The sequence below is a fragment of the Ochotona curzoniae genome, unplaced genomic scaffold, assembly GCF_017591425.1.
Source record: "Ochotona curzoniae isolate NIBS_2020 unplaced genomic scaffold, NIBS_Ocur_1.0 contig_908, whole genome shotgun sequence".
NCBI lineage: Eukaryota > Metazoa > Chordata > Mammalia > Lagomorpha > Ochotonidae > Ochotona > Ochotona curzoniae.
This window is the reverse complement of record NW_024466607.1, coordinates 11,559,731-11,587,348: the sequence shown is the minus strand read 5'-3', so window position 1 is coordinate 11,587,348 and position 27,618 is coordinate 11,559,731. Positions and strand designations below refer to the sequence as shown.

Sequence of the window (27,618 nt, the reverse complement as noted above, 5' to 3'; positions counted from 1 at the left end):
CAATCAGGGCAAAGGGCCAATCACAGGGCAGGAAATGGTCAGTGCCCCCAACAGCTCCCCCTTCTTGTTTTATTAAGCAAGGGACCGTGCCTGTCTTAGGTGTTCCGAGTTCAGGCTCCCCTTACCCATCATGGGCTAACCACGTGGCTAGGAACGTGGCACCTGTCTTAGGTTGGTGAAGCCATATCGGATACTTACCCGTCTCTGGCTACCGGTCCAGCATGCCTAGCCAGACTTTTAGGGATTATCTGTTGTGAAGGGCAAGCACAGCTTGCATTAGCAGCTGCTGTTACTGCTGCTGACACTGTGCTCAAGGATGAAGCATCCACAGACCCCAAAGAATGATATAAGGCCCAGGGCTACTAAGCACACAAGAGGTCCCCATATGATGGAAATAAGTTCTGGAATGCATACCAGCACCACAATGCCAGAGCCATTCCAACACTGGTTAAGGGCTCACTTAACTACAGAGCAATTCAAAAGGGTAACATTAGCACTCATGGAAACAATAAACATAAATGGAGCTTGTACACATACACAAATAGCATTATAGATAACATAACAACTGCAATTAACTTTAACATTCTTCCCATATTCTAGAACTATTACTATTATAATTACAATTTCTTATCACTACCTTATCAATAAATGCAAAAGCTGATATATCTGAACACCCACCCCTATTAGTGCAAAGTACCCAGACATTCCAAAACTGAGCAGAAACAGATTGAACAAGGTTACCATATGTATAGTTATACCCCACAAAGGCACAATTTGAACAGGTAGGAAATAAATTGGTCACAGCAAGATCAGGTGCTACTCTTTCAGGAGTCACAGTACTTTGACAGCAGTCCATTCTGGGGGCCATTTTCAAGGCCCTAGACAGCGAGTCAATATTTGCTGCACCCCTTTTATGGTGCAGCTTTAGCTGGAGATTCTGGTTGTCTCCTCTCGGTATCTGAATGAACATCAGGCTGGTCAGCATCCACCACGTCCACAGGTTCATCTTGCTCCGGCTTTCTTATCACTTGCGTCAAATGTTCTGGCACCCACACCGGTCCATCAGAATCCTGCGGAAAAACACAAACCGCTCCTCGCGTCCGTCGTAAGACAGGATGCGGGCCCATCCATTGTTTTGTTAAAACATCCTTCCACATCACCCAATCTTTGCAGGGGCCTGCGCCAACAGTGTGGCGTTCGGCAGCAGAATGGCCATCCAAATCCAGAATCAAAAAGTTAAAAATATAAGTAACTAAAGCCAATTGATGTTTAGGACTTTTGGGATATAGGGTGGCTCCTACTCCCCCTTTTTGTTTTATTAATAATGCTTTGAGAGTTGCATGGGCACGCTCTACCACAGCCTGGCCTGTGGGATTATATGGGATGCCAGTAGAGTGTTTAATTGCAAATTCAGAACAAAATTTATCAAATGCTTTGGCTGCATAGGCAGGTCCATTATCAGTCTTATAACACTGGGGGACTCCCCAGGCTGCAAAAGCCTGAAGGCAGTGAGATATAACATCTTGAACCTTTTCCCCTGTATGAGCTGAGGCATAAAGAACTCCAGAGCAGGTATCAATAGAGACATGAACAAAAGAAAGGCAACCAAAACTGGGAACATGGGTAACATCCATCTGCCATATATGATTAGACATAAGACCACGGGGATTAACCCCAAAGCAAGGCTGGGATAAAAATGGGACACAATTTTGGCATTGTCTAATAATACAAAAATATGGATGGATCCAATTAGTATACCCCAATACTTGCTGGAAATCATTAAGGATCTTCAAACCATCCATTCTGATTTTTTTTTTTTTTTTTTTGCGTTTCCATAAGACTTTCTCACCTTCCTGTATACGTCCTCTGAATTTATCAGTGCCATCTGTCAGGCAAGACTTAATCAATGTCCAGAACCTGACCATTCCTGGAGAGAGGGGCTCCTGCCCTTCTGCCCTAGCTAAGTCTCTGCCTAAGTGTTCCCATTGTGGCAGGATCAAAAGACCCTCCTCCAGAAACCATGGAACGATCCTCTGCATAGTTTGCAAAAACAACAGTACCGTCAGCAGTTTCTGCAATAAAGGTTGCATGTGCACTGAAAAAGTTAAATTGGCCATATTTTTAACATCTCTGATTGCCGCTAACCTGCAAACTTGACCGATTGTCAAATCGCGAAATTGATCGTTAACTGCGAACTTGAATGGGTGCTAGATCGCAATCCTGAATGGCGGTAAACCACGATCGTGAATGGCGGTAAACTGCGATCGTGAATGGCGGTAAACCGCGATCCTGAATGAATCTGAATAGTCGCAAAACCCAGCTTTAATGGTCGCTACCCGCGAACTTGACTAACTTGACTCGTCGCTACCTGCGAACTTGACTAACTCAACTCGTCGCTACCCTGCGAACTTGGCTCGTCGCTAATCGGCAAACTTGACGTGCACGTCCCCGCTGCTATCAGCGGCTCCCTGAGGTAACCTGAAACCTCAGCTTAAATGGGCCCCCCCCCCCCGCTGCTGCGGCTTCCTGAGCAAAAAGCTCAGTTGTAAACTAATTCCCTGCTCTAAGGGGCTCCCTGAGCGATCTGCTCAGCTTACCTTCCTGGCGTTCACCAGCTGACTTCTATCTGATTCACAGCGCCAGTTATCTTCTATCTGATTCACGGCACCAAATATATTCTATCCGAGTCACGGTACCAAATATCGGGGGTCCTCCCGTCCCGCGGAAGAAATCACCCGACACTTGAGAGAGTCTCCAAGGCGCTTTTTATTCTGCTCCTCCGTCCCGTCGTGACCGTTGTCCGTTGACCGTTATCACCGTTATATCCGTTACGCTCCAGCCCCTCCCCCGCCAAGCCCCCCGCTTAACTGTCAAACTTGACCAATCAACTTAAAGAGAACCAAGGCACACCAATCAGGGCAAAGGGCCAATCACAGGGCAGGAAATGGTCAGTGCCCCCAACAGTGTGTGACACATAGAGCAGTGCCTTGTGAATGGACAAGTGTCCCGTGTGCACGGTCCATCCCTGTATCGGCAAAATCTGCATCAGCAGGGTCCACTGTCTGTGGGTCAGAAATATTGAAAAAGCGACTGCACCAGATCGAGCATGCGCAGGCCTTTGTCTCAGAAATGTGCCGTAAGTGCTGTGGCGTGACGATGACGTCACACGTGCATGCTATTATGTATTATAGATCATCTTAGAGAACCAGTTCTTGTGGATACCAAGGGGCGATTGTACATTGATTTCACCAGATATATCTTTTTAAAAAATACTTATTTTTATTAGAAAGGCAGATTTTACAGAGAAGAGGAGAGACAGAAAGATCCTTCATCTGCTGGTTCACTCCCTGAGTGGCCAGAGGTGAGCCAATACAAAGCAAGGAGCTAGGAGCTAGGAGCCTGGAGCTTCTTCCAGGTCTCCCACGCAGGTGCAGGATTCCAAGGCTTTGGGCCGTCCTCGACTGCTTTCCCAGGCCACAAGCAGGGAGCTGGATGGGAAGTGGAGCAACTGGGACATAACCTGGAGCCCATATAGGATTATGGCGCTTGCAAGGTGAAGACTTTAGCCACTAGACTACTGCCCCAGACCCTCACCAGCTATCTTTATCTAGATGTGGGAGAATTGTTTATTGTTTTGGGAATAAGGCCTGTGTTTTCAGAAATCACTGGTAAGCAGTTCTTAAAGGCGGAAGGGGAGTTTGCAGGGAGTCTTGCTTCTTCAATAAGTTTGCACGTACTTTTTTTTTTTTAAAATGTTTTCAGGCAATTGCTCTCCTAACTGAATTAATTCGGGAAAACTTCAGGAACAGCAAATTGAAGCAATGCCTCTTGCCGACCCTCGGAGAGCTGATCTACCTGGTAGCTACCCAGGTGAGCCCGCGTGATTCGCTCTGCCGCCGTCTGACATGTCCTGACATATCCTGGCTGACAAGCATTAATATCCTATGAAAGTTTCCTGACATCGTGCCTCAGAGCATGCCTGAGGAACTTTGCAGAAATTCCACCTCGCGGGGAGCGTGTTCTCAGGGTGTTTTGCAGCTGAGAAATGGCTTGGCTGCGAAGCACTCCCCGGGTCGCAGCGACCCGTCTTCGACTGTGGCAGGCAGGCAAGGGGAGGCTGCAGGTCCTCCCAGTAAGGTTTCAGTAGAACACTGCTTTGTACGAATGGGGCTTTCAGTGTGCCTGTGGGAGTTGGGGATGGCAGGGTTTGCCCACTAATTTCTAAGACTACAAGATGGAAGCGCTACTGAATCAAAAAAGGGAAGTCTTAATCTTTCCCCTAATTTTTTTTTAAAAAAGAATTCTGAATACTTCTGGAATCTCGAATATTCTGTCTTAGATGGAATAGTAAATATTGAAGTTTAGTGTTTAGAATATTGAAGATTTTTAGAATGTTGGTAGATGGTGGGTTAGTCCTTTGAGGTGATCCTCTGATGGCTGCAAACAGGCACTGGGAAATTTACAAGTTTTTAATGGAATTGTCTTGTTGAATTCTAAAGATTTTGGTCCTGAAACATGCTCAAATACTAAATAACCAGAATATCTTTCCTGTCTAAACTAATCCAGTTTTCTGGAATATCATCACTTTGTGGTTACCACCGTAGTCATTAAAAAACATCAGTTAAACTATGTATTTCCATCAGTAGTGTTGATGTATAGCAAATCTCTTCTGTTTTTTTAGCCAGTGCACCCAACTCCTGTATGCCTCTGAGCAAATCCCTTTTCATTTTTCTTCCTTTCTATGAGTGTTGTAGTTATTCCTTTTAGGTAAAAAAATTTTTTCAGAATCGTCAAATTATGCAGATCATCTATTTTTTTTCTTAACCAAGACTTGTGCTGAGCATGCAGATAATATCAGAACTAAGATGATTTTGAATTTTATAGTGTATGTTGGGAATTCATATCTCCATGATTCCTCTGGTGCACAAAGTTTTTCCATGTTATGTTTTAAATATAGATAACTGTTTACCTATGAATGTTTCCACTACTGTTGGTTATGTACAGAAAGCTTTTTTTTTTAATATAAGGTTTAATTATTTGAAAGAATCACAGAGGTGAGGGCAGAGAGAACTTTTGTGGGCTGTTTCACTCAGCAAATGGCATGGGAACTCCATCTGGGTCTCCCACGTGGGTGGCAGTGACCCAGGTGGTGGGCCATCCACTGCTTTCCAGGGGGCATTGCCAGGGAGCTGGACTGCAGGTGGTGCTCCAGCACGGCGTGGAAGTGTCACGAGTGCTGGCTTCACCAGCTGTGCCACAGAGACATTTTTTGTATGCCCATCTTAGATTGAGTTTATTCTTAAGGAATTTGTATTGAAGAGATGCCACATTCACAAATACAGAAAGCTAGGAAGGAATGGTTGCGAGTGTTGGGAAAATGCTTTTCCTCTGTCTCCTGCGTCCTGTCGGCCTACTCCTTCAGCAAATCACCGCTAGGATCACTCTTCCATTTACAGAGCTACCTTTGTAGATAGGAGAAAACAGAAATGTGGATTCTTACTGTGGTCATGTGACACTAAAGTAGAAAGTTTTTTTTGTTTTTTTTTTTACCAAAGAATTGTTTACCAGCAAGAAGACTTTATGAAGTTAATACATTAGAAGCTTTTTTTTTTTGGTTTTCAATTTAAATTTTAATCTTATTTTAAATGGCAGAGAAAGAGATCTTCTACAGATTCATTCTTTGAATGCCCACAACAGCCACATCTAGATCAGGCTAAAGCCCAGAGTCTGAAACTCCATCTGGCTCCCTCATGTTGGAGACAGGGAACCAAATACCAAGTCATTCCTGCCGTCCCCCAGTGTGCACACCAGCGGGAAGCTGGACTGGAACTGGACAGTCAGGAAGAGGATGCATTGTCCCAAGTGACAAGTTCGTCACTACGCCAGATGCCCACCCCTGGAGCTACTTCTTGGCAGTTAACAGGGATGTGTTTCTTAATAAGTCCTTGTGCCCGCCTCTGCCCTGTTTTCTTGTAATGGAGCATCCCCTCATGGATGTCAGTTGTGTGCTAAGTTTGGGGAAGGGTCATTTTTTTCCCCTCACCTTTTTTTAAGAGTATGGCTGGAGTTTATTTCTGCTTTACCATTGCTTTGGTCTTGACAGCCAAGACCTTGACATCAAAGCTCAAGTTCACCAACTTTTTGGACTCTCAAGCACATGAGACCTGGATGGAGCTTCTGGCTTTGGCTTCACCCAGGTGTGGCTGCTGTTGCCTCTTGGGGCGTGAACCAGTAGATGGAAGATCTCTTACTGATTTTCTCAAAAACAAGCAAGCAACTAAAAATACATCACAGATTGATTTTTTTCACCTTTCTATGTAATACCTGGTTTATTTAGTTATTTTTTTGTTGTTTTGATTTTCTTTTGTCTGATTGTAGGAGTGTTCTGATCCTATGACTGTGATTGCTTCTCTGTCAGTTACCCCCTCCCCAGTGTCATTCCAATCAGCATACTTGGTAATGACAGTTGCTGTTTTGCATTGAATGCTTTGTCCTACCAGGTGGTAGGTTTGCTTTGATTTGTGTTTATGGATTCTTCTGAGATATTACTCAGAATTTTCAATTATGCCCAATAAGGTAATACTTCTTAGCCGAGGATATCTGTTTTACCAGCTACCATCATTAGTAATTTCTCTCTTAGATGGCATTGTCTTTTCCCAATTTTTAAAATCTGGTTTCTGAGGAGATAATCTTACCAAAGTCGCAGGTAATGCCACATGAACCAGAAGAAATGACTCCCCCGTGCAATGCAAGGGAAGACTCCTGATCTGGTCATGATTGTCAGGTAGTCCGCAGTAATTGAGATACTTGTAGACTAGGAAGAAGTTTTACACAGTTTGTGTATCACAGTTGCAAATAGTGTGATTTTTCTTGAATGGATTAATATTTTTAGCGCTATTCACTTCACTGTCTTTCCTTCCACTTTGTTTTAGGATGAGAAAAGGAAGAACCCGCGAGAATGCTGGGCCGTCCCCTTGGCTGCGTACACAGTGCTAATGAGGTGCCTTCGGGAAGGGGTAAGGTGCCTTTCTTGTCCTCCGTAATAACCCTCCAGGCGCTGTGTGAAGACTGTAGCCTGCAGCAGTGCAGGAGCCTGTCAACCAGGCATTGCTCCTGAATTTAAATAATCCCGACAAGCCAGCAGGAGCCAGTGACCCTCTGCAGAGCAGGTGTAAAAATGAACCTGATCGCTCTCCTTCACAGAAGTCGAGCTCCTTCAAAGACGGTAGCACTTGTAAACAGCACAACTGGCTGATAATGACATATTGCTAATGACACGCCTACCCCTTGCATTTTCCAGGTATTAGGCAATGAGGTGTACCTAGAGAACTCCCTGCCAGCCTCATACAACTCCTGATTATCTTGTCAGGTTGCCTCTTCAGGCTTAACAACAGAGAAGCATCTAGTGGCCCCCACTGATTTTAATATTAAGCAGGATTTATGAGGTGATGTGAATTTTTTTTTGCCTGCTTCCCTCAACCTCCTCCCACCCCCCACTGTTTCACCTGCTGTTGGTAGCAGCTGAAAAGGGACCAGCTGGCCAACCAGCCACAGCACAGGGATATAGCTACAGTGATGTCTCTAGGTAAAAGATGCAGCAAGGAGCCAGAAAGCTTTGCATTTTCTGTTTCCTTTCAACCATTTGACATTGTTTCATCCAAGGCAAAGCCATAGGCTAAAAAGCATTCCTTAAGCAGTGAAAAAAGATAGGTCAGGATAAACATCTTCCTTTTGAGTTCATTTCTTCTCGAATTTTATGGAAACTGGGTTATGTTCCTGGGTAGAAAAAGCTTTCCATGCTTCCTCCCCTGGAGATCCCACTGGGAAATTTTAACTAACTTCCTGGCCTATAGGTTCGAATACTCATTTGTCATTGTGGGATATGAGGAATTGTACTTGGTCAACAATATGAGAATTAAGTCTTTTCTACCTGGAATTCAAGGTTTGAGGCCTTGAGAGAGCCACACATTGGGACGTGAGAACAAGAGCTGGGCTTTCTGTTCACATGTGTGTCTCACTGTTGTGGGAGATGTTGGGCATGTCAACTATATAGATGCAGGAAGAATAGAATGTGGGAGCTCACAGGAGAAAATCTTCTATGAATCCTTCTAACAGTATTAAGAATGCTGGGAACTTTTCATTGAGTGGTTGGTGTTCTGGGATGGCGGATTAGGTGGATCCCTGCAATACCTGCATCCCATGTGAGTGCCAGGTTGAGTCCTGGCTGCCCGCTCCACTCCACTCCAGCTCCCTGCCACTATGCCTAGGAAAGTAGCAGAAGATGGCTCAGGTGCTTGGACCCCTGTCACCACGGGAGAGACCCAGATGGAGTTCCAGGTTCCTGGCTTCGGTCTGGCGCAGGCCTGGCCTTTGAGGTCTTTTAAGGAGTGAACCTGTCTCCATGCCTCCATGTACTGCTGTCTTTCAATGGGAATCTGGCCTGGGGGCGAAGATGCCACATTCTTGGCTCCTGCCTCCAGCTTCCTGTTAGCACAGACCCTGGGAGGCAGTGGCGATGGCTGCTGTAGTGTTGGGTTCCTGACAGCCATGGGGGAGACCTGGGTTGTGTTGCCTCTGCTCCCAGCTTTGAGCTGGCTGTCCCAGATATTTGGGGAGTCATCCAGTGGATGGAGCTCTTGGTCTCTTTCTGTTTCCCCTTCTGTTTCTCAATTAAGTTAAAACAAAAACAAACGCACTGCCAGGTAAAATGTGATAAATTCTAACTTTGACAGTTCTTTTACTTAATATTTATTTCCCACCCATTCTCTGTGAATTTCTTTGTGCATCTAATATAAAGAAAAATGCTTGATAGCCATGTATATTGTTATTAAGTAATAATTGTTCAGTAGTTGCATGGTACATATTTTAGCATCACATTGGGTTTTTCTTGGCATTGATGTGTATGGGAGGTCTGTGTAGTTTCCCTGAAAAGACATTCTAGCACTCTATAATTTATGAAAATTTTACATTGTGTCTTTGAGGGCCTGTTAAGTATTGCATTAATAGTCTGCATGCTAACATTGTCTTTACAAAATAGATAAATTAGGGGTGATTATTCTCCTTAAAAGGATCTCTATCCTTACTGAAATAACTATAACAGTTCTTTTAAATAGCAGATTTGTCTAATGCATTCAGAACATGATACAAATTAAAATTTTAAGCCTTCTGTCTACAACCATCTTCAGCACTGCTGGTATTTCTGGCGGGTCATTCCTTGTGAAACATACCCCATATACAGCGGAGTGTATGGAAATGTGCATGTACAGTTGAACATGTGTGCTTAAACATCTCAGTCTTAAAGAGGCTGATAGCCCAGAGACTACGAGGGACTGCTCCGCAGAGGCTTGCTGCTGACTTAGCCGTGCGTTTGTGGCTCAGCTGCCCCGAGTCCCAGCATTTCTGTCTATTGCTTTGCCCTCGGTGTTTCTGAAAAACAGGGAGAATCAGTGTATTTCAGTAGGATCATTTCTGCCTTGACATCAGGAGTGCTGTCATGTGCTTTGAGTGACTTGTCTTCCAGGGGTCTGTGGCTGGAAGGCTGGAAGGCTGAGAAAGTTTTGTTTTTTAAATGGATGGATAGCATTTAGTTTTGTCTGGGTTGGTAGCTGATTTTTTTTTTTTTTTGCAGTGCACATAAATGCTAAAAAATAGTGGGAGAAATTTCCACATGCTTAGTGAAGATTACGTGTGTGTATCTAACCAGCTGTATGTGTGTGTGTGTGTATGTGTCTTTTTATAAAGTCTACGTAATAGGCTGTATAGTTACGGGTGCTGAGCTGACACCTGGCATGTGTTGTATTTCCAAACAGAAGGTTCAAAAAAATAAGCTACTCACTTCTGAATCATAGCTTATTTAGATAATTTTGGTGTAAAAGAATTCCTTTAAGAGGGAGTTGCACCCTCATTTGTTAATTAGAGCTTTTCTTTATTGGGGAAGGTAATAATATGTATATATTGTTGAATGATCAAATTGGCCTAGTTTACCCTTCCCATGTTAGATTTATAATGTCTAAGAGATCAGATCACTGAAATTCTTGAATCTTGAAATGTATAGTTATATATTGTTAGTTACTGTGGTCACCTTGCCGTGGTACAGGATGCCAGTCCTTTTCTCTGCTATTTAATTGTAACCTGGATGGCTAGTGGACTCCTTCTCCCCAATCAACTCCCCTCTCACCGTCAGCCTCTGACAAACCCTCCTTCCACCTTCTGCTTCTGTGACTCCAACTTCTTAGAATTTCTCATATGAGATTGTATGGTGTTATTTTTTTTCTGTGATCGACCCATTTCACTTAACATAATACCGTCAAGGTGCCTCTGTGTTGTCACCAATGAAAAGGTTTCCTGTTTTGTAAAAGCTGAGCAGTATTCTGTTGGGTATACGGGCCATACTTAAAACATCCATATATCCATCTGCGTGCCGATTGGTGTGAAGTTGTGTTGAAAGCCGTGAATCTACCTTGTCTTTTTGAGAAACCTCCGTTCTGCTCTGCAGGATAGACAGGCCGTTCCGCGCCCCCTCAGCATGTGAGTGTCCTTCTTTCTCTGCGCTCTTGCCTGAACTTACATTTTTTTTTCCCTGAGAGCCACGAGTGTAACAGCTGTGAAGTGACACCTCAGTGCGGTTTCACTTTGCATTATTTCTCTTGCTGAGTAGACATGTTGAACATTTTTCTTTTTCATTCTGTAGTTGGTCATTTTTGTCATCTTTTGAGAAATGTCTATTCAAGTCATTTGCTCATTTTTTTAGTAGGATGCTTTGTTCTCTTGTTGAGTAGTTTGGATTCCTTGTCCACGTTGGGTGTTAGCTCTTATCCAGTGCTTGATTTGCATGTACTTTTTCTCACTCCACTGAGCTTTGCTCTGTTAATTGATGCTGCCTTTGTTGTATAGGAGCTTTTCAATTTGATGCATTTCTGTTGGTTTTTAATTTTGTTGCCTGTGTGTTACAATTCCAATCCAAGAAATCTATGCCCAGAGCAAAGTACTAGAAATTTTCCAAGAGTTTTATAGTTTAAGTTCTTACAGCTAACTTTTTAACACATGTTCAATTGATTATTGTTATTATTCACGTTTATTTTCATGTATTTTCTCACACCATTTCTTGGTTGAGTGATCTTCCACATGCATCACAAATCTATTTACCGTATAGGTGTGGTTTTATTTCTGGGTTCTCCAGCCTATTCCATTGGTCATTTTGTCTGTTTTTACGACAGTGCCATGCCGTTTTAATTACTGTAGTTTTATAATAGATCTTGAAATCTGGGAGGATGATGCCTCCAGCTTTGTTTTACTTGACTGCGATTGCATTGGCTATTAAGAGTTTCTTTGTAGTTCCAAATAAATGTAAAGACTTGTTTTTTCCCATTTCTGTGAAGAATGACATTGGGATTTTGATAGGATTGGCACTGGAGGTTGCTTTGGATACTATGGATCTTTTAACAACAGCGATTCTTCTAATCCAAGAATTTAAGGATGTACCTTTGTATTGATTTTGTCTTCATTGTCTCTAATCATTGTTTATAGTTTCCAGTACTGATCTTTCACTTCCTTGGTTAAATTTACTTTTTCTTTTTAAATGCCATTGTAAATGTGAATGTCAGTTTCTTTTTCAGGCAGTTGTTTGTTGGTATATGGCAGCACCTCTGGTTTTTCTAAGTTGACATTGTATCCTGAGATTTAGCTGAATTATTGTTCACCAGGTCTACTAGTTTTGTTGTAGTCTGTGTGTTTGAACTGTGTTGTTGGTGGGTGTAGACGTGTAGGTTGATAGTTACCTTGAAACATGCTGACCCAGCGCTTTCCTTTCCTTTCCAGGAAGAGCGTACCGTGAATCACATGGCAGCCAAGATCATTGAAAATGTCTGTACTACCTTTTCCGCCCAGGCCCAGGGCTTTATCACGGGAGAAATCGGACCTGTTCTGTGGTACCTTTTCAGACATTCCACTGTGGACTCCCTCAGGATCACGGCAATATCGGTAAGATGGAGCCCCGTTGAGGGGAATCTACCTGGTTTCAACACCATGTTTATGGCAGTGTGCCAAAATGAATTCAGTTGAGTAGGTAGGAAATGGAAACTCAGAGTAGTAGTTGGTGAAAGCATTAGTTATTTTTCTCCTAGCACAGGGTATTAAAAAAATTTTAGTTCCAGAGGTGCAGAAACAAAGTGACATGGAGGGAGGTCCCATCCTCTGGTTCTCTCCCCAGAGTCCTGCAACAGCTGGGGTTGGCTCAGGGAAGAGCCAGCAGGAATTCCATCCAGGTCTCCTATGTGGGTGGCAGGAACCTAACTACCTGGACTGTTGTCACCTGTCACCTCCAGGGTCTGCACGATCAGGAATGAGGCATGGAGCTGAGAGCCAAAGCTGGGCACTTTAATATGCAACTCGATCTGCCAACTGCTACCTTAATTCCTAGGCCAAGTGCTCATCCTCTCAATCAGAATGTTAAAAACTGGGCTGGAACCTTTCAGAAACCCTTTGGAGGTAACAGTGGAAGGCCGTGGTCCTTGATAAGGGTACAGGATTTGGTTTACTAAGTTTATAGAGTGCTCTGACTTTCTGTCTGCACCCGTGTTCCCATTTTGTATTCTTTGGGTTTGTTGTGTAGCTTGGATGAGTTCGTTTTGATGTTCAGGCATCTTGTGTTATGGTTCTTGCGTGTTGCCCGCTTCGTAGCTCACGTGGTTGTAATGACATGGTGTGAAGGTTAACGCATAAAGATGTCATGATGCGATTGTATCAGTTTAATAGTCTGAGCAAATGCAAGCCTTTCCCATATGGCCTATTTCAATATTACTTTAGATAACTTTATTTTTCTAGTCTGCTCTTGTACTTTTCTCCATGAAAAACTTAATACTTCATTTAATACTCCGTGTTTTCCCCTTCAACCTCTAATCCAACGTTTTTACTCTGCATCCTCACTAAATGACGTTCCCCCTACTGCCAGGATGAGTGGACCCTAGCTTCCTTTTGCCACACTGGAAGGCTGAGGCCTCTGGACACCTGTCCTCTCTGTTCTTCCCCTCTGTCCTTTCCCCCAGAGCCAAACCTCGTCATGTGTCTCTAAATCTTCTGGATTCGTTTTTGCGAAGTTTACTCAAAGGGTTATTTTTGCCCTTATCAAAATCTTGACTCATGCTCAAGCAGATCATTCTAATCAGCATTCAGACATTTAAAGAATCTGAAAGAGTTACAGGGAGAGGGGAGGAGGAGGGTAGAGACCGAGATCTTTGACCCGCTGATTCACTCCCCAGCTGGCCACGGTGGCCATGGTTGGGCTAGGCGGAAGCCAGGAGCTTTGTCCAGTCTCCTGTGTGGAGGGCAGGGGCCTGCACGCTTTTACTGTCTTCTGCTGGCTTTTGTTTTTTTCCCAGGCTACTGGCAGAGAGCTGATTTGAAAGTGGAGCAGTTTCTGGAGCTGATGCGGTTTCTTAGTGGGTTAAGCTGCTACCTGCAGTGCCTACACCCTATTTGGTCACCATTCCAAGTCCCAGCTGCTCCACTTCTGATCCAGCTCCCTGATGTGTCTGGGAAGGCACGAAGGATGCCCCTAACCACTTGGGTCCTTGCACCCACCTGGGAGACCTGGATGAAAGGCTTGGTTTATGCCTGACCTAGGGCTGGCTGATGCTAGAAGACTGCCTTCCCATCCTCACCTCTCTCTCTCTCTCTCTCTGTCTCTCTCTCTCTCTCTCTCTCTATATATATATATATATATATACACTCTCTCTATGTATGTATATATAGTCTCTCTATATATAAACCTCTATTTGCATTTCATTGCTCGACACATTCTAAATTCTTACTGCCTCACTTTATATCTTATTATTCCAAATCTTGTCATATTACTATAATTAAATTTTACCAGCATGCTGAAGGTGAAAAAATCACTCATATTCACCATGTTTATAATATTTAAGCATTCTTTATTGATGTGTGTTGCTACTCGTGAGTTTTTCTCCCATTTTCTTGCTAGCATATATATTTACATACGTATATTTTTCTAATTATACGGACTTCTATTAGAATCTCTCACAAGACAGTTCTGGCGCTGGATACATGCTGTCAGCTTTTGTTCGGTCATGTCTTCACTCTTCACAGCTAACGGATAGCTTCGCTGGGTACAGTAGTCTTAGTTGCAAGGCCCCTCGCCCGCCCCTTTCCGTTCTAGGAGTGTTTCATCCTGCTTCATCCTGGCCCCAAAGACTGTTGTCAGCAAGTCTGCAGTCTGGTGAATCGGACCTGCTCGTGTGTTGTTTGTGTTTTTCTCAAAGCTCTGGGAATACCCCCTTTATCCTTGATCTTGGAGAGGCTGGTTATATCATGCCCTGGGTAGACTTGAACTTGTGTGGCAGCCTATGACCAGCCATGTCTGGGTAGTTACAGCTTTTTCTACAAATGGGAAGTTTTCTCTTGTGGCCTGTGTGTGCTTCGTGACCCGTAGCCTTCTGCAGTCTCTTTGAAGCCCAGTAAGTTGGATTTTTTTTTTTCCTCTAAATTCGGTTCTGAAGCTTTTTTTAAAACCGCCTTCTTATTTCTTGATTTTTTTCCCCTCCTGCCACTATGCACTGCTTTATAATTTATTTATTTTAATTGTAACTTAATTTTATTTTAAAGGCAGAGTGAGAGGGGTTGCACGTGCAAGAGCCAGGGGATTCTTCTGTCTGTCAGTCGACTCCCCACACAGCTTTAGTGGCTGTGCTGGGCCAGACCAAAGCCAGGACTCTGCAGCTCCACCTGGGTCTCCTGTGGGGTGGCAGGGTCCCAGGCGCTCTAGCCACCACGTGCTGCTTTTCTAGGAGCACTAGCAAGGAGCTTTACTTTACTCAACCCCCCTGACATTGAGTGTGATAATACTTTCTTCTGTTCGATCTTTGCTGCTATGAGAGTCCTCTGTCACATTTCACATTTTGTTTGTCTTGTTAGATTTCTTAAAATGTAGTTTTCATTTCCTAAGTCTGTCTGTCATACTTGTTTATTAGTGTTTTCTTGAAGCTGATTGAACTTTGCTAACATAGGAATTTCTGAATTCTTCATTTGAGAATTTGCAGATTTCTGTTGCTGTCTTACCAGTGTCTGGCACTTTATTTTGTTCACTGAGCAAATTTACTGTTCCTGAAGTTTTTGACGTGCGCTTGTATGCAGTTTCATCTGCCCACTGAAAGACCAGGTGTTTGTTCCAGTCTTGATAACCTGATTTTGTTAATGTTTGTCCTAAAAATGTTAAGCAGACTTGCCTATTTCTCTAAGGCTGTAAACCTTCCCACTGCTTGAAAAGATCCAGTTTGAGGTTTCTGGGAGTCTTCTGTTAGTGTCTTATCTTTATATTGACAGTAGAGGGCGCCATAAGTTCAGGCTTGGTCCTGGTCTGGCATGGAATGTCATTAGGCGTGATCTGGCCCAGTGTCTGAAAAGCCTGGATGCCTAATGTTATGGCCTCTAATGCCACAACGCTTCCTCATACCCAGAGCCCACTGCACAACATGGGCACAGGATTAGGACTCAAACTACAAAGGACTGCCCGCTGCACTAAGGCACGTGGTCCTTGGCTGCTGCAACAAGCCACAGGTAACACTGGCTGGGATTTAAGTCCCATCTGCTCTGACCTTGAGTCTCTCCTTGGGAGCAGAGCAGGTTCAGGGAGTCCATCCTTAGGCACTGTTCTGGAGATGGGGTTTGTCAGTCTGGCACTGAGTTCCCAGATGCTATCATGTGCTCCTCTCCGGTGCCAGCTCAAACCTGGGGAGGGCTTGTGTAGGTGGTTCCTTGGCCACCAGGCCAACCCTAAACTGGACTGTGTCCGATTCTCACTGTCTCCGTGCCCTGCTCGTCTCACTAACGCGTGTAAGGCTGGGGTGAGGCATGCTGAAGCTGGAGTTGGCCTTATACTAGTGCAGGTCTTCCACCCGACGCTGGACGGCTGCGTTCAGTCTGTCCTTGCTGAAGGAACTTGTCGCTTCTCCCTGCTGCTGGGTCTCACTGCAGCCGGTGCCTGAAGTGAAAATCTTGCTGGTCCACTAACCTGCCCCAGGTTGGAGGTGGTCTGGCGAGGTCAGTCCCTTGTCTGTCCACGGTGGCACTGCTCAGTGTCAGGGCTGAGTGCCAGGTGTGGTGTGAGGCTGCAGGTGGCACGTGCCCAGGAAGGTTCATCTTGCGAAGGTTACGTGGTGCAGGCACAGCTGCCCAAACAGGTGTGTCTGTGCGAAGGAGACTGGTGGCCCGTCTGCCTCAGCCATTGCCTCGCTCCACTCCCCTCTTGGCATTTTCTTTCTGTCTTGTTGTCAAGTATCCTTTAGGAACCGTTCTTTCCTGCTGCTCAGAACTGTTCACAAACAGGCCCGAGGCATTGGTTGGTATTTGGTTTATCCTTCTCTCTCATTTACGTGTCTGTGTCTGTGCGTATCAGGGTGCCCCTCTGGGTGCCTATGGGAGTTAGTGGGTAAATGTGTCCCCGCCCTCAGAACTACTAGTGGTTTAAATGCCCAGGCCACCTTAGCTTTGGCTGCCGGGGTCCCTTCCAGCTCATTGTCTGAGCGCTTTGTCACCTCTGACCCGTGCAGTGCCCTGGGCCCATGCTGCACTTTTGCTATCCCAGCCCAGGGATCCCGGGCCATTTTTCCAGGGACTGCTTCACATTCAGAAATGACCACCTGTGTGCCGCCTCTTAGCGGGTGGCGCTGTTTCCAGGCCCTCTCAGTACTCACAGCTGGTTAAGAAAATCTGTTCCCACAGACACATGTGCATCTGTCCCTCCTCCTCTCTGTGAATGTGCCTTTCCAATAAAAACATAAATGGATCTTCAAACACAGAAAAGTGTAGTTGTCCCGTAGTAGATCTGTGTGAGGAGTTAGGGGCTGGCTGCCTTCTCAGGGCACCTGCTCCGCATCCCTGGCAGGGAGGGACAGTCGCCTCTTCCCCAGGATGCTTGGTCGTGACGGTGCTCCTCAGTCAGTCCTGCTGCATTCTGCTTCCAGGGGTTGTCCTGCAGGATCAGATGTCTGCTGGCTGTTGGAGATGGCGGGGGTTTTAACGCGGCCCACAGCCTCTTGCATGACTCAGCCTCTGCCTGTGCCGTGTGGCCCGTCTCCTCCCTGTGCCCAGCTAAACTCACCTGCTGATGCTCCCTGCAGTGATGGAACATCTGTTTGCCTCCAGACCTTGGCCCGTGCTGTGCCTGGTTGCCTGGAGTGCTCTCTGCGGACTGACTGGGCGGCTCTCGGCTCTCTCATGGCCGACCCTTAGTTAGGATTTCCTTGGCACCGCCTCCTCGGCTGATACTGTTTCTCAAAGCGCTTTCCCTTCCCTTCCCTTCCCTTCCCCTTCCCCTTCCCCATCCCCTTTCCCTTCCCATTCCCTTTCCCTTCCTCTTCCTCTCTTTCTCTCTCTGTTTTTCTTTTGCACAATTTCTCTTTAAATTAATTAACCTCTGTAAAGACCGTTTCTCTGTTACTACTCTGTTCTATGGACAGTTTTTCTTATTAGTGTGTCTGACCATGTGGTAGGGGCCCAGTAGATCTGTGTTGGCTGAATGAGCGAATGAATGAATGAACGAACACACAAGCGCTGGGCACCCAGCCTGCTCCTCATTGCCTTTGTAAGTCCATGCACTTGCTGACTTGGTCGCCTGTTTTGTGACCCGGGTCTCCTAGAGGTCTCTTGGTCCCGATACCCGTCTCCAGCAGGTGCCCCCCGCCCCCAGCAGTGTCACTGTTGCCTAGGGACTCTGTTGGCAAGGTGGTTTCTGGGCCCTAACTCTGACCTGCTGAATCTGAATCTCAGCCCTGGAAGCTGCACTTGGACAAGCAGGCCTCCAGGGAACTCGGCCTGCTGAAATCTGAGAGCCAGTGCCCTTAGCCATGGCACTGCTAGAAAGCTCTGGCAAGGACTGCAGTGTTGAGCTACAATGATTCTTGGAATTCCTGGGATCGCAGAGAGTCTCAGTAGAAAATGGAACCAGGGAAACATGTGGAGTTGGACTGAGTGAAATGGTCCCTGCGAGAGAGTAACCGTGTAGTCAGTCACTCGCCGGAAGGCGAGGCGGCGTGCTGGGCGTGCTCCCTGCTGGCCTGCCAGTGGGCAGCTCTTTCCAGCCACGTGGGCCCCTTGCTCTTCCCTGTCCACCCCGGCCCCTGTTCGGACATACCCTGAGATCTTCCAGGGGCCAGGGGGGTGTGTGTCCTTTGGCAGTGCTCCTGGGGAGTCTCTGTTTTCCATTTAAAAATGTTTTCTCAAACTTTTAATCAGTAAATATTTAAATCCAAATTAAGATAAGACTTGATATGTTACTTTTTTTTTTTACTTTGGGAAATCTAAGCATTGCTGTTACTACTTTCTTTCTTTCTTCTTCTTTTTTTTTTTTTTTTTTTTTAAGATTTATGTGTTTATTTGAAAGTTATCTATAGAGAAAGGGCAAGACAGATCCTCTACCAGCTAGTTTACCTGCTAGGTGGCCACACTGGCCAGAGCTGAGCCAGGCTGAAGCCAGGAGCTTTGTTTAGGTCCCCTGTATGGATAACAGGGACCCAGAACCAGGCCATTACCAGGGAGCTGGTTTGGAAGGGGGGCAGCTGGGGAACCGGTGTTCCATATGGGATGCCAGCTTTGCCTGCTGCACCACTACTGCTGTGTTGTTCAGCCCCATGCTCGCAGCAGAGTTTGCGATCAGAGGTGACTTCTTATGGGCAAGTTTCTGTGGGCGCTTTCCCAGGTGGGAAGTGTCTGAGGCTTTGTCGCCTCTCTCTGAGCATGAGCCCTGCCAGCCGCATACTCCTGTTGCTTTGAGTGCTCCGTAGGAGCCTGGATTAGCCTCGCATCACGCAAGTCCTCATTAAAATTGGGCAGGGACTTGGCATCAACAGTCCATTTGCCTCTGACAGCTCCTCCAAGGATTGTTGCAGTGCTAACGAGACTTTCTGTTTTGCTGTGTTCCAGTCCCTGTTGGCTGAGTTTTAATCTGTTTGAAAAATTCTGAATATGTTGTGATGTGAAGGGGCATCATTTTAAGTGCTGTTTTTCAAAGTACTTGGATTTAAAAGATGAAATGGTTTTGTTTTGATTTCATGAAAAACTGTTTTCTTCCATTGATGACAAATATTCTTTTTTTAAATTGCATTTCATTTTGTGACAAATATTCTTTAAAACCTTCCACCAGTCTTCTATCAGAACCAGGTTTATTATTAGTGGATTAAGTTTTCTTACTCCCAATTAAAGTTATTATTGCTACTTTCCTACCAAAACTTACTCCATCTGCAGTTTGGATTTGAAGCAGTGTGTTTCTGCTGTTTCTAGACCACAGCATTTGACTAAACCATTGTTTATCCCCTTGAAAATGTTCGTATGTTAGTTTACTATGAAAAAGTGTAGAGTAACAGAGAAAAACGAAATGCAGCTGGTATCGCTGAAACTCCATTTTCATAAAGGTTACAAGTAAGGTTTACCAGTAAGTGAAAACATTAGCAGCTTTTTTCATTTTCGTGGGAGACTGAGGCTCATGCCAGTCAACACCAATATTCCTTGTTGTATCAATACGAACCAAGTTTAAAGGAAGTTTTGTCTTGGTGATACAAAAAAAGTTTCCTTCCCTTTTCTGTTTTGATACCATATTCCTTGTGATTTGTCCTATTTAATTTTTTGTTGTTAATAAAGGTCATTCAATGGCTCTACCCTCCTTTAAGAGATGGAGAGACAGATTTTCCATCTGCTGGTTCATTCCGCAAATTTCACAGTGGCCAGAGCTGAGCCAAAAGCTTCTTCCAGGTCTCCCATATGGGTGTAAGAACCCAAGGACTTGAGCCATCCTCCGCTGCCATCCCAGGCCATAAGCAGGGAGCTGGACTGAAAGTGAAGTAGCTGGGTCTTGAACCCACATCCATGCGGGATGCTGGTGTAGCAAGTGCTGCAGAGGGAGGCTTGCACTGCTGTGTGGTAGTACCCGTCTCTCCATACTCCTTTTCTGGGTGGATCCTTGGATTATTCGATCATGTTTATCCCACTCGTTTTTCTCCTGCATCTTAAGTCCACTCCAGTAGTGTTGGACAACTTGCCCCATCCTGAAGCCTCATCTGCATTTTCCATCTCCAAAAGGATGTTCTGTTCTCTGAAGTCTGGATTGTTCTTTTAACTTCCATTTATTTCTTAGCCTTCAAAATATGGCTTAACATCACCACAGCATTGCCCTTCTTATATGTTCTTGGGAAAATTAAATGGAACAGTCTTCATAAAGTCTCAGTGTTTCTAACATGATCAAGTATAAAGGTTAGATTTTGGCTTAGTGGCCAAAATATGGAAATTGACCAAGGTATCCATTGTCAGATCACTGGATCAAGAAAACATCGTGTAGATACACAATGGAATGTTATCCAAGTACAAAAAAGAATGAGAATTTATTATTTGCATCACAGAAAAATGGTTGGAACTGGAGGACAACATATTGACTATAGAAAGCTGGACACAGAAAGACAAATGTCACATTTTTTCCCTTACATGTGTAGGAGCCAAAAAGTTAAAAAATCAAAAACAAAGAAATCTCTGTGAGTATGTCAGTTGTGCTGCAAAATCAGTCTGTTGTCAACTTCAGTTTAAATCTTTGTCCACTTGGAGGCTGGCATTGTGGAACAGGTGGAGAAACTATCACCTGTGATGCCAGCTTGTGTGCAAGTTCGTGTCCCGGCTGCTCCACTTCTGATCCAGCTCCCTGCTGATGGCCTGGCAAAGCAGGAGAAGATGGCCCAAGTGTTTGGGCCTCTGTCACCCATGGGAGACCTGGATGAGCTTCCTGGCTTCACCCCCGTCCTGTCCTGGCTGTTCTGGCCATTAGAGAATGGATCAGTGGGTGGACGCTCTCTTGTCGTTTCTCCTTCTGTATATCTCTGGCTTTCAAATAAGTAAACAAATCTCTAAAAACAGAAATCTTTACCAAATTGTGAAGACTCATATACTATTATGGTTTTAATGACATTCTATTTTAGAATTTATACAAATGAAGTTGAGCATTTTTTCATGTGGTTATTGTTTATAACCCTTGCCTTTTTCCTGCTTTGCTGTGGTTTTTTAAATTTTTATTTGTTAAGCTCTTTATTCATTGGAGCACTACGGCTTTGACTTTAATCCAAATTTAAAAATGTTATTTTAAAAATCAAATATTCTATTTTATGAGCACTTAGTGTCTGCACAAAATTGTTAATGTTTTTTTTTCTTGTTTACAAGGAAAATTTTTATATAAACAGAATTAGCTAATCAATTTGTTACTGTTATAGTAGTTTCTAATGTCTCTTTTGTCTATATTAAATTTGAAGTGCAAGCAGAGACAGACAGTGAGAGGGAGAGATCTTCCATCTGCTGGGTCACTCCCAGCTGCTTGCACCTACCAGGGCTGGGCTTGGTCAGGCTGTAGGGAGAAGCCAGGAGCTCCATCTGGATCGCCCACATGAGTGACAGGGGCCAAGCATGGGGGCAGTCTTCCACTGGTTTCCTAGGCACATTAGCAGGGAGCTGGATTGGAAGTGGAGCAACCAGAACTCAATGGCCACAATGCCAGCTTCAGAGTCTGATGCCTTAAAAAATCATCAGCTTTTATTTGAGAGTTAGGTTATTGTGTTAACTTAAACTTGTTGAAAGCTTCCAAACAAACAAACAAAAATTATTCATTAAGGAGTAAGTTATCTGCTGTTCCTTTCCACAGAAGCAGGTGTTCTGGGGGAGTGGCTCAGGTGCTGTAGTCGTCTGACAGGTGTGCCGTCCTGTCTCTGCAGGCCTTGTGTCGGATCACACGCCATTCTCCCACCGCCTTCCAGAATGTCATCGAGAAGGTGGGGCTCAACTCCGTCATCAGCTGCCTGGCTTCAGCCATCTGCAGAGTCCAGCAGTACATGCTAACCTTGTTCACCGCCATGCTGTCCTGTGGGATCCATCTTCAAAGACTCATCCAGGAAAAGGTTTGGCTTGGAGTGCTACCTGCCACTCCACTTTAAAATTCTCTTGTTTCCTCCTCCAAGTGACGTTGCCTTGGTAGTTCACCCCAAGAGCGGCCCTCTGAACTCTACCCAGTTTTTGTTCCCCACATTTGAAGATGTTTGAAGTCCAGGGATTGGCTTCTGCCTATGTGTCCCATTTCAGTCATAAGCAATTATAAGAGGAGGGTAGACCTTCTTATGCCTCCTCAACCTTGACCCTGCTGCCTGGGTCAGCAGCACTGGTGTCACCTGGGAGTGTGTTGGGAAACCAGACTGCCAGGCCCCCTGCGGACCTCTTGAATTAGAATCTACATTCAAAACAGTTTCTTGAGGCAGAGACATAAAGAGACAGATCTGTTCACTTGTTCGCCCCTCAAATACTTGAACTGACTGGGTGGTGAAGGGCTTGGCCAGGATCCAGGACAAGAGCCAGGCGCTTGACCATGACTTCCACAAGGATGGAAACAACCCACCTGTTTGAGCCATCACCACTGCCTTCCGGGGTCTGTATTGACAGGAAGCTGGAGTCAAGAGACAAGGACAGCTGCTTTGACATGGGGTTCAGGCATCCTAACTGCTACAACCAAATACCCAGAATCTGTTATTTTTTAATTTTAACTTTTTTTTTTTCCACATTTAAAAATGTTTTATTCTATGATACGGTCCCATAGGCTGTGGGGCTACCTGTGCCCTTTCCTATGGTCCGCCCCTCCATTGACTTTTTCCCTCTAGTTTTACAATGGGTGTCCTTCATGAACAGTCATAAGTCCATCACGTGGTCATTGAAGTGTTTCCCGACAGTGTCAGAGTCCAGCATCATACCGTTAGGCTGTATTCTTTCCCTGGGAGTCCATCGCTGGTCTGTATGCACAGACATACAGCACTTTGTCTCCATATCTGAACAGATCAGTCCCCGCTATGCTTCCATTATACATCCCCTGAAATACAGAGCCAGTGAGCACAGTCCACAACAGGGTGGGAATAATACATTTTCATCAACGTGAAGTTAACAAACATGCTATAAGAAATACCAACGCATTGCAAGAGTGATGAAAATGGGAATCAAAAACCTTCTTGTAGGAATAGATGCCAGTGCATGACCCCTGTCGTGCTGCAGGAATTACAATTAAAAACCAGAACTTCATTACTCATGAGATGTAGCAAAACAGTGTTGAAAGGGACATTTACAATCTCAGATGTTTATAAGCAATCAATCTCTTATGGATGACCAATTAATGAATCACAAGAACTTATTGGGAGAGATACAAATAAATAGGAAGTGCAAAAAGATAAGATTTGCGGCAAAAATAATTAGATTTGACACCACAAAACTGCCGGTTGAAACTAAGAGCCGTTCCATAAGAAGGGCAAAACAACCCCTAGCCATATTAGCGTTGAGATTTTTGATGGAAGTTATATTAGAGCAAACATGTGGTATCTGATCTTTTGGGATTGGCTCATTTCCTTTAATATAATGGTCTCCCAAAATTCTGCCCATTTGGCTGTAAATAGTTGTATTTCATTTTTCAAAATAGCTGACTAGTATTCCAAAGAATAGTTTGTTTATCCAGTCCTGTCGATGGGCATCTTAATTTTAATTTTTCAAAGAATTATTTATTTATTAGAAAGGGAGAGTCAGAGATAAAGAGGTCTTCCATCTTCTTTTTTGTACCCCGAATGACTGCAGTGGCTGTGGCACAACCAGAGAGCCTTGAACTTCACCCAGGTCCCCTGTGTAGGTGCTAGGGGCCCAAACACCTGGCTTATGTTCCTCCACCTTCCGGGACGTGGTAGGAGGGAGCTGGATTGGAAGTGGGAGCAGGTTGATCTTGAACCTGTGCTCAGCTTAACATGCTACACCATAATGTAGGCCCTGTGATTTGTCTTATCTATAAATATATAAAATATAATATGTACAATACATACAGATTTAAAATTTTTATTTTACTTGAAAGTCGGTTACAGAGAAAGGTAGAAGGAGAGAGAAGATACTCCATCTGCTGATTCACTCCCAAAATGGCTGCGACAGCCCAAGCTGGGCCGGTCCAAAGCCGGGATCCTGGGTCCTCTTCTGAATGTCCCATGTGGATGCAGAGGTCAAGGAGTTGAACTATCTGCTGCTGCTATCCCAGGCCATTAGCAGGGAGTTGGATCGAAGTGGAGCAGCTGGGACTGACCGGGTGGCCACAGGACACACTGGCGCTGCGGGCACAGGAGTAGTCCGTGCCACCCTGACAGCCATCCTGAGTCTACATGTTAGTGAGATTCTTAGGTGATTCATTTCAACCTTGTGTTTTAAGTAGTCTTACTTGAGAATGTTAGGTTTGTACTCCGTGCATGTGAAATTGCTCAGATATTCTGAATAGATACTTGTAGATGCTTGACTAAAGTTTTTTTTTTTTTTAAGATTTATTTATTTTTTATTGGAAAAGCAGACATACAGAGAAGAGAGACACAGAGGAAGATCTTCTGTCTGATGGTTCACTCCTCAAATGGCCATAATGACTGGGTCTCCCACGTGGGTGCAGGGTCCCAAGGCTTTGGGCCGTCCTTGACTGCTCTCCCAGGCCACAAGCAGGGAGCTGGATGGGAAGTGGGGCTGCTGGAATTAGAATCGGCACCCGTGTGGGATCCTAGAGTGTTCAAGACAAGGACTTTAGCCACTAGGCTGCCATGCTGGACCCTTGACTAAAGTTCCTTAAGGAAAGCCCGATCGAAAAAATTCTACATTTATTCAATACATTAAAAAAAAAAAGTTTCTGTCAGTCTCAAGCAGAAAAATAGTGTTAGTACAGTTATTGACATTTTGATCGGTTTCCCTCGGGACTGTTAGCGACCAGTGTGTCCTCATTGATTCTCAGCTCTGACAATTGATCTATTGCTATTTTTCAGTGACCTGATACTTTGGCCTTGGCTGTTATGTCCTAGAGGGATGCTTTGCCATTTTGCTTGCTTTTGAAAAAGATGGATTTTTTTTTTTTTTAAATAAAGATTTATTTACTTTTACTGGAAAGTCAGATTTATGGAAAGAAGGAGAGAAAGAAAGATCCTCCGACAACATTTACCCCGTAAATGGCCGCAACAGTCAGAGCTGAGTCCAACTGGAGGCAGGAACCAGGAGCCTCCTTTGGGTCTCTCCCATGCAGGTGCAGTGTCCCAAGACTTTGGGCTGTCCTCGCCTGCTTTCCCAGGCCTCAAGCAGGGAGCTGGATGGGAAGTGGAGCAGTTGGGACAAAAACCAGCGCCCGCATGGAATTCCAGTGTATGCAAGGCAAGAACATTAACCACTAGACTATCACACCGGGCCCCAAACATAGATTTTTTTTTTTTTTTGGTTTATAATGGAAGTTCAGGTATTTTGGATAAATTCCTAGTGCACAGTAGGTCATGCCGCAGCATCCTTACGTTCAGCTGGCCATGCCGTTCTGAGAGCGTGGCTGAGCGCCTCTGGCTCCTCGTTGTGAATGTTTGTCACAAATCGGTTGCACTCATTGCGTGTGAGTTGTAGAACTAAATAACACCAGCCCCTCCCCCCGCATGTATTATTTAGGTATGTTGAGCCGTATGACAAGGTGAATTTAAATCAAAGCCGAATACACAGCTGCGTGCAAGCCAAAGTGACCTGAGGTCATCTTTGGTTGTCTAAAGGTAGTTTGATTCGTCATCCTCGGCACTGAGTCTTTGCCTGCAGCCCCTGTCAACTGTTGGGAGATTAATATGGCCGAGGACGTGCTGAACGCTGCTTAAGTATGAGCCCTGAGCCCTGAGCCCTGAGTTGTAGGAAGTAAAAATCATTATTGTTCGTTTTTTTTTCTAAATTGATCTAGTAAGAACTTATTTAGGACATAAGTTGTTTTTAGGCTTAGATCCAAAATTTTCTACATTGTGAGGGACTCAGATTATTGCTTTACAAATAAATCTCAGATGTTCCTTTTTTACTTTTGATTTTTATTAGTTTTTCTAATTTGTTTCACCCACTAGTCACAAGCCTCTGTAATTGTGTAGGATTGTTAGTAACGGCTGAATACCATCACACCATGGAAGAAATATAAAAATAGTCCTCGTCGGGTTTATTGTTGGATATTTCTGTATTTCAAAATTATGTTTGTTGCTGTAGGGAGCTCTCTGCATGGTTGGATGCATTGGCTTTTTGTTCATTCTTTTATACTTACATGATCTTTGTCCATTGCAGCAGTATAAAGGGCCACTCCAAAGTGGAGTGGCTCAGACAAGAACAGTAAAGGTGTTGTGCTCAAACATCTGTAATTTGTGCCAGCCTGTGTTAGAGGCTGGAGGCAAAAACTTTCCAAATGGGTCTTTCATATGCCTGGCAAACTGGTCCTGGCTGTCCACTGGGAGCTCAGCTAGAGATGTGGCCGTGAGCCGTGCTTGCCTTCCCTGTGGCCTCCGCAGGCTGCCGGGACCAGCGCAGAGGAGGGAAGATGGCTAGGTGTCCCAAGGGGACCAACAGAATATGCATGCCGTTTTTTACTTTTTTTTTTTAACAGATTGACTAATTTTTATTCGAAAGGCAGATTGACAGAGAAGGAGCGACAGAGAGAAAGATCTGTCTGCTGGTTGCTCTCCAAGTGGCTGCAACAGCCGGAGCTGAGCCAATCCCAAGCAAGGAGCCTCTTCTGGGTCTCCCATGTGGGTGCAGGGTCCCAAGGCCCTGGGCCATCCTCCACTGCTTTCCAGGCCACAAGCAGGGAGCTGGGTGGGAAGCGCAGCAGCCAGGACATGAACTTGTGCTCCTATGGAATCCCGGTGCTTTTAAGCCAAGGGTTTAGCCACTAGGCCACTGCACCAGGCAAGCCCTAATTTTCCTTTTGTAAAGAAGATGGTAATGCGAGAATGTTCTATTCTTCTATCTTATTTTCTTCTAAGATTTGTTTATTTGCAAGCCAGTCACAGAGAGGGAGACACAGAAAGAAAAACCTCTTTCATTCATTGCTTCACTCCTCCAGTGTCGACAATGGTCAGAACTGCAGTGGGCTAAAGCCATGAGCCAGGAACTCCATTTGGGTCTCCCATATGGGTAGCAGGGTTCCATGTACCTGGGTCATGTGCTGGGGCTTTCCCAGCCTGCTCTCTTTAACTGCCTTGTTAATCCTAGGATTTCATGTTTCTGGGAACATGCACATCTGTGTGTGTGTTGCAGATTTGTGTATCCATTGGGTACCCGAAATGGTGTATAGCTTGACTATTAAGGGAAAATGACCCTATTGTGTGCCAATAGTTATATCTTTATCAAGTAGTATAACTTTAATTAAAAAGCATTATAGGAATATGGACTTTTTAATGAATTGTGTATTAGGTATTATTGCATAATGAAGACTTAAGATATATAGAGCTCTCATTTTCTTTTTCAATTTTTTTAAATTGAGGTAACATATAGATCTCATTTCTTCTATGTCCAAGTTTGCTCCGAGCTTCCCATCTGCATTCAGTTGTGATCGCCAGCTGTTTATTAGGCACTGCTGGGTGCGTGATCGCATGGGCAAGAGACACGGTTGTTTATTTCGCTGAGCTGCGTTTGAATCTAGCTCTGTGAATTTGGGCATATTTCTTAACTTTTAAAGATTAATCTCCCTCATCCTCCCCCTTCAACATAGGGATATCATTGTCAATTTTTTAATGTCTAATTTTCAGGTCCCATTGCGGT

At 44.6% G+C, this 27,618-nt stretch overlaps 1 protein-coding gene across 2 annotated transcripts in view; it reads left to right on the top strand.

Moving 5' to 3' along the window:
- Window positions 1-27,618, top strand: part of ULK4 (unc-51 like kinase 4) — a 286,847-nt gene that overhangs the window by 45,956 nt on the left and 213,273 nt on the right. For both annotated transcript variants that reach the window (XM_040994292.1, XM_040994293.1), the window contains exons 17-20: window positions 3,763-3,870; window positions 6,933-7,016; window positions 11,818-11,979; window positions 21,753-21,935. In XM_040994292.1, the coding sequence (XP_040850226.1) occupies window positions 3,763-3,870; window positions 6,933-7,016; window positions 11,818-11,979; window positions 21,753-21,935 (537 nt within the window). The remainder of the gene's footprint in view (window positions 1-3,762; window positions 3,871-6,932; window positions 7,017-11,817; window positions 11,980-21,752; window positions 21,936-27,618) is intronic.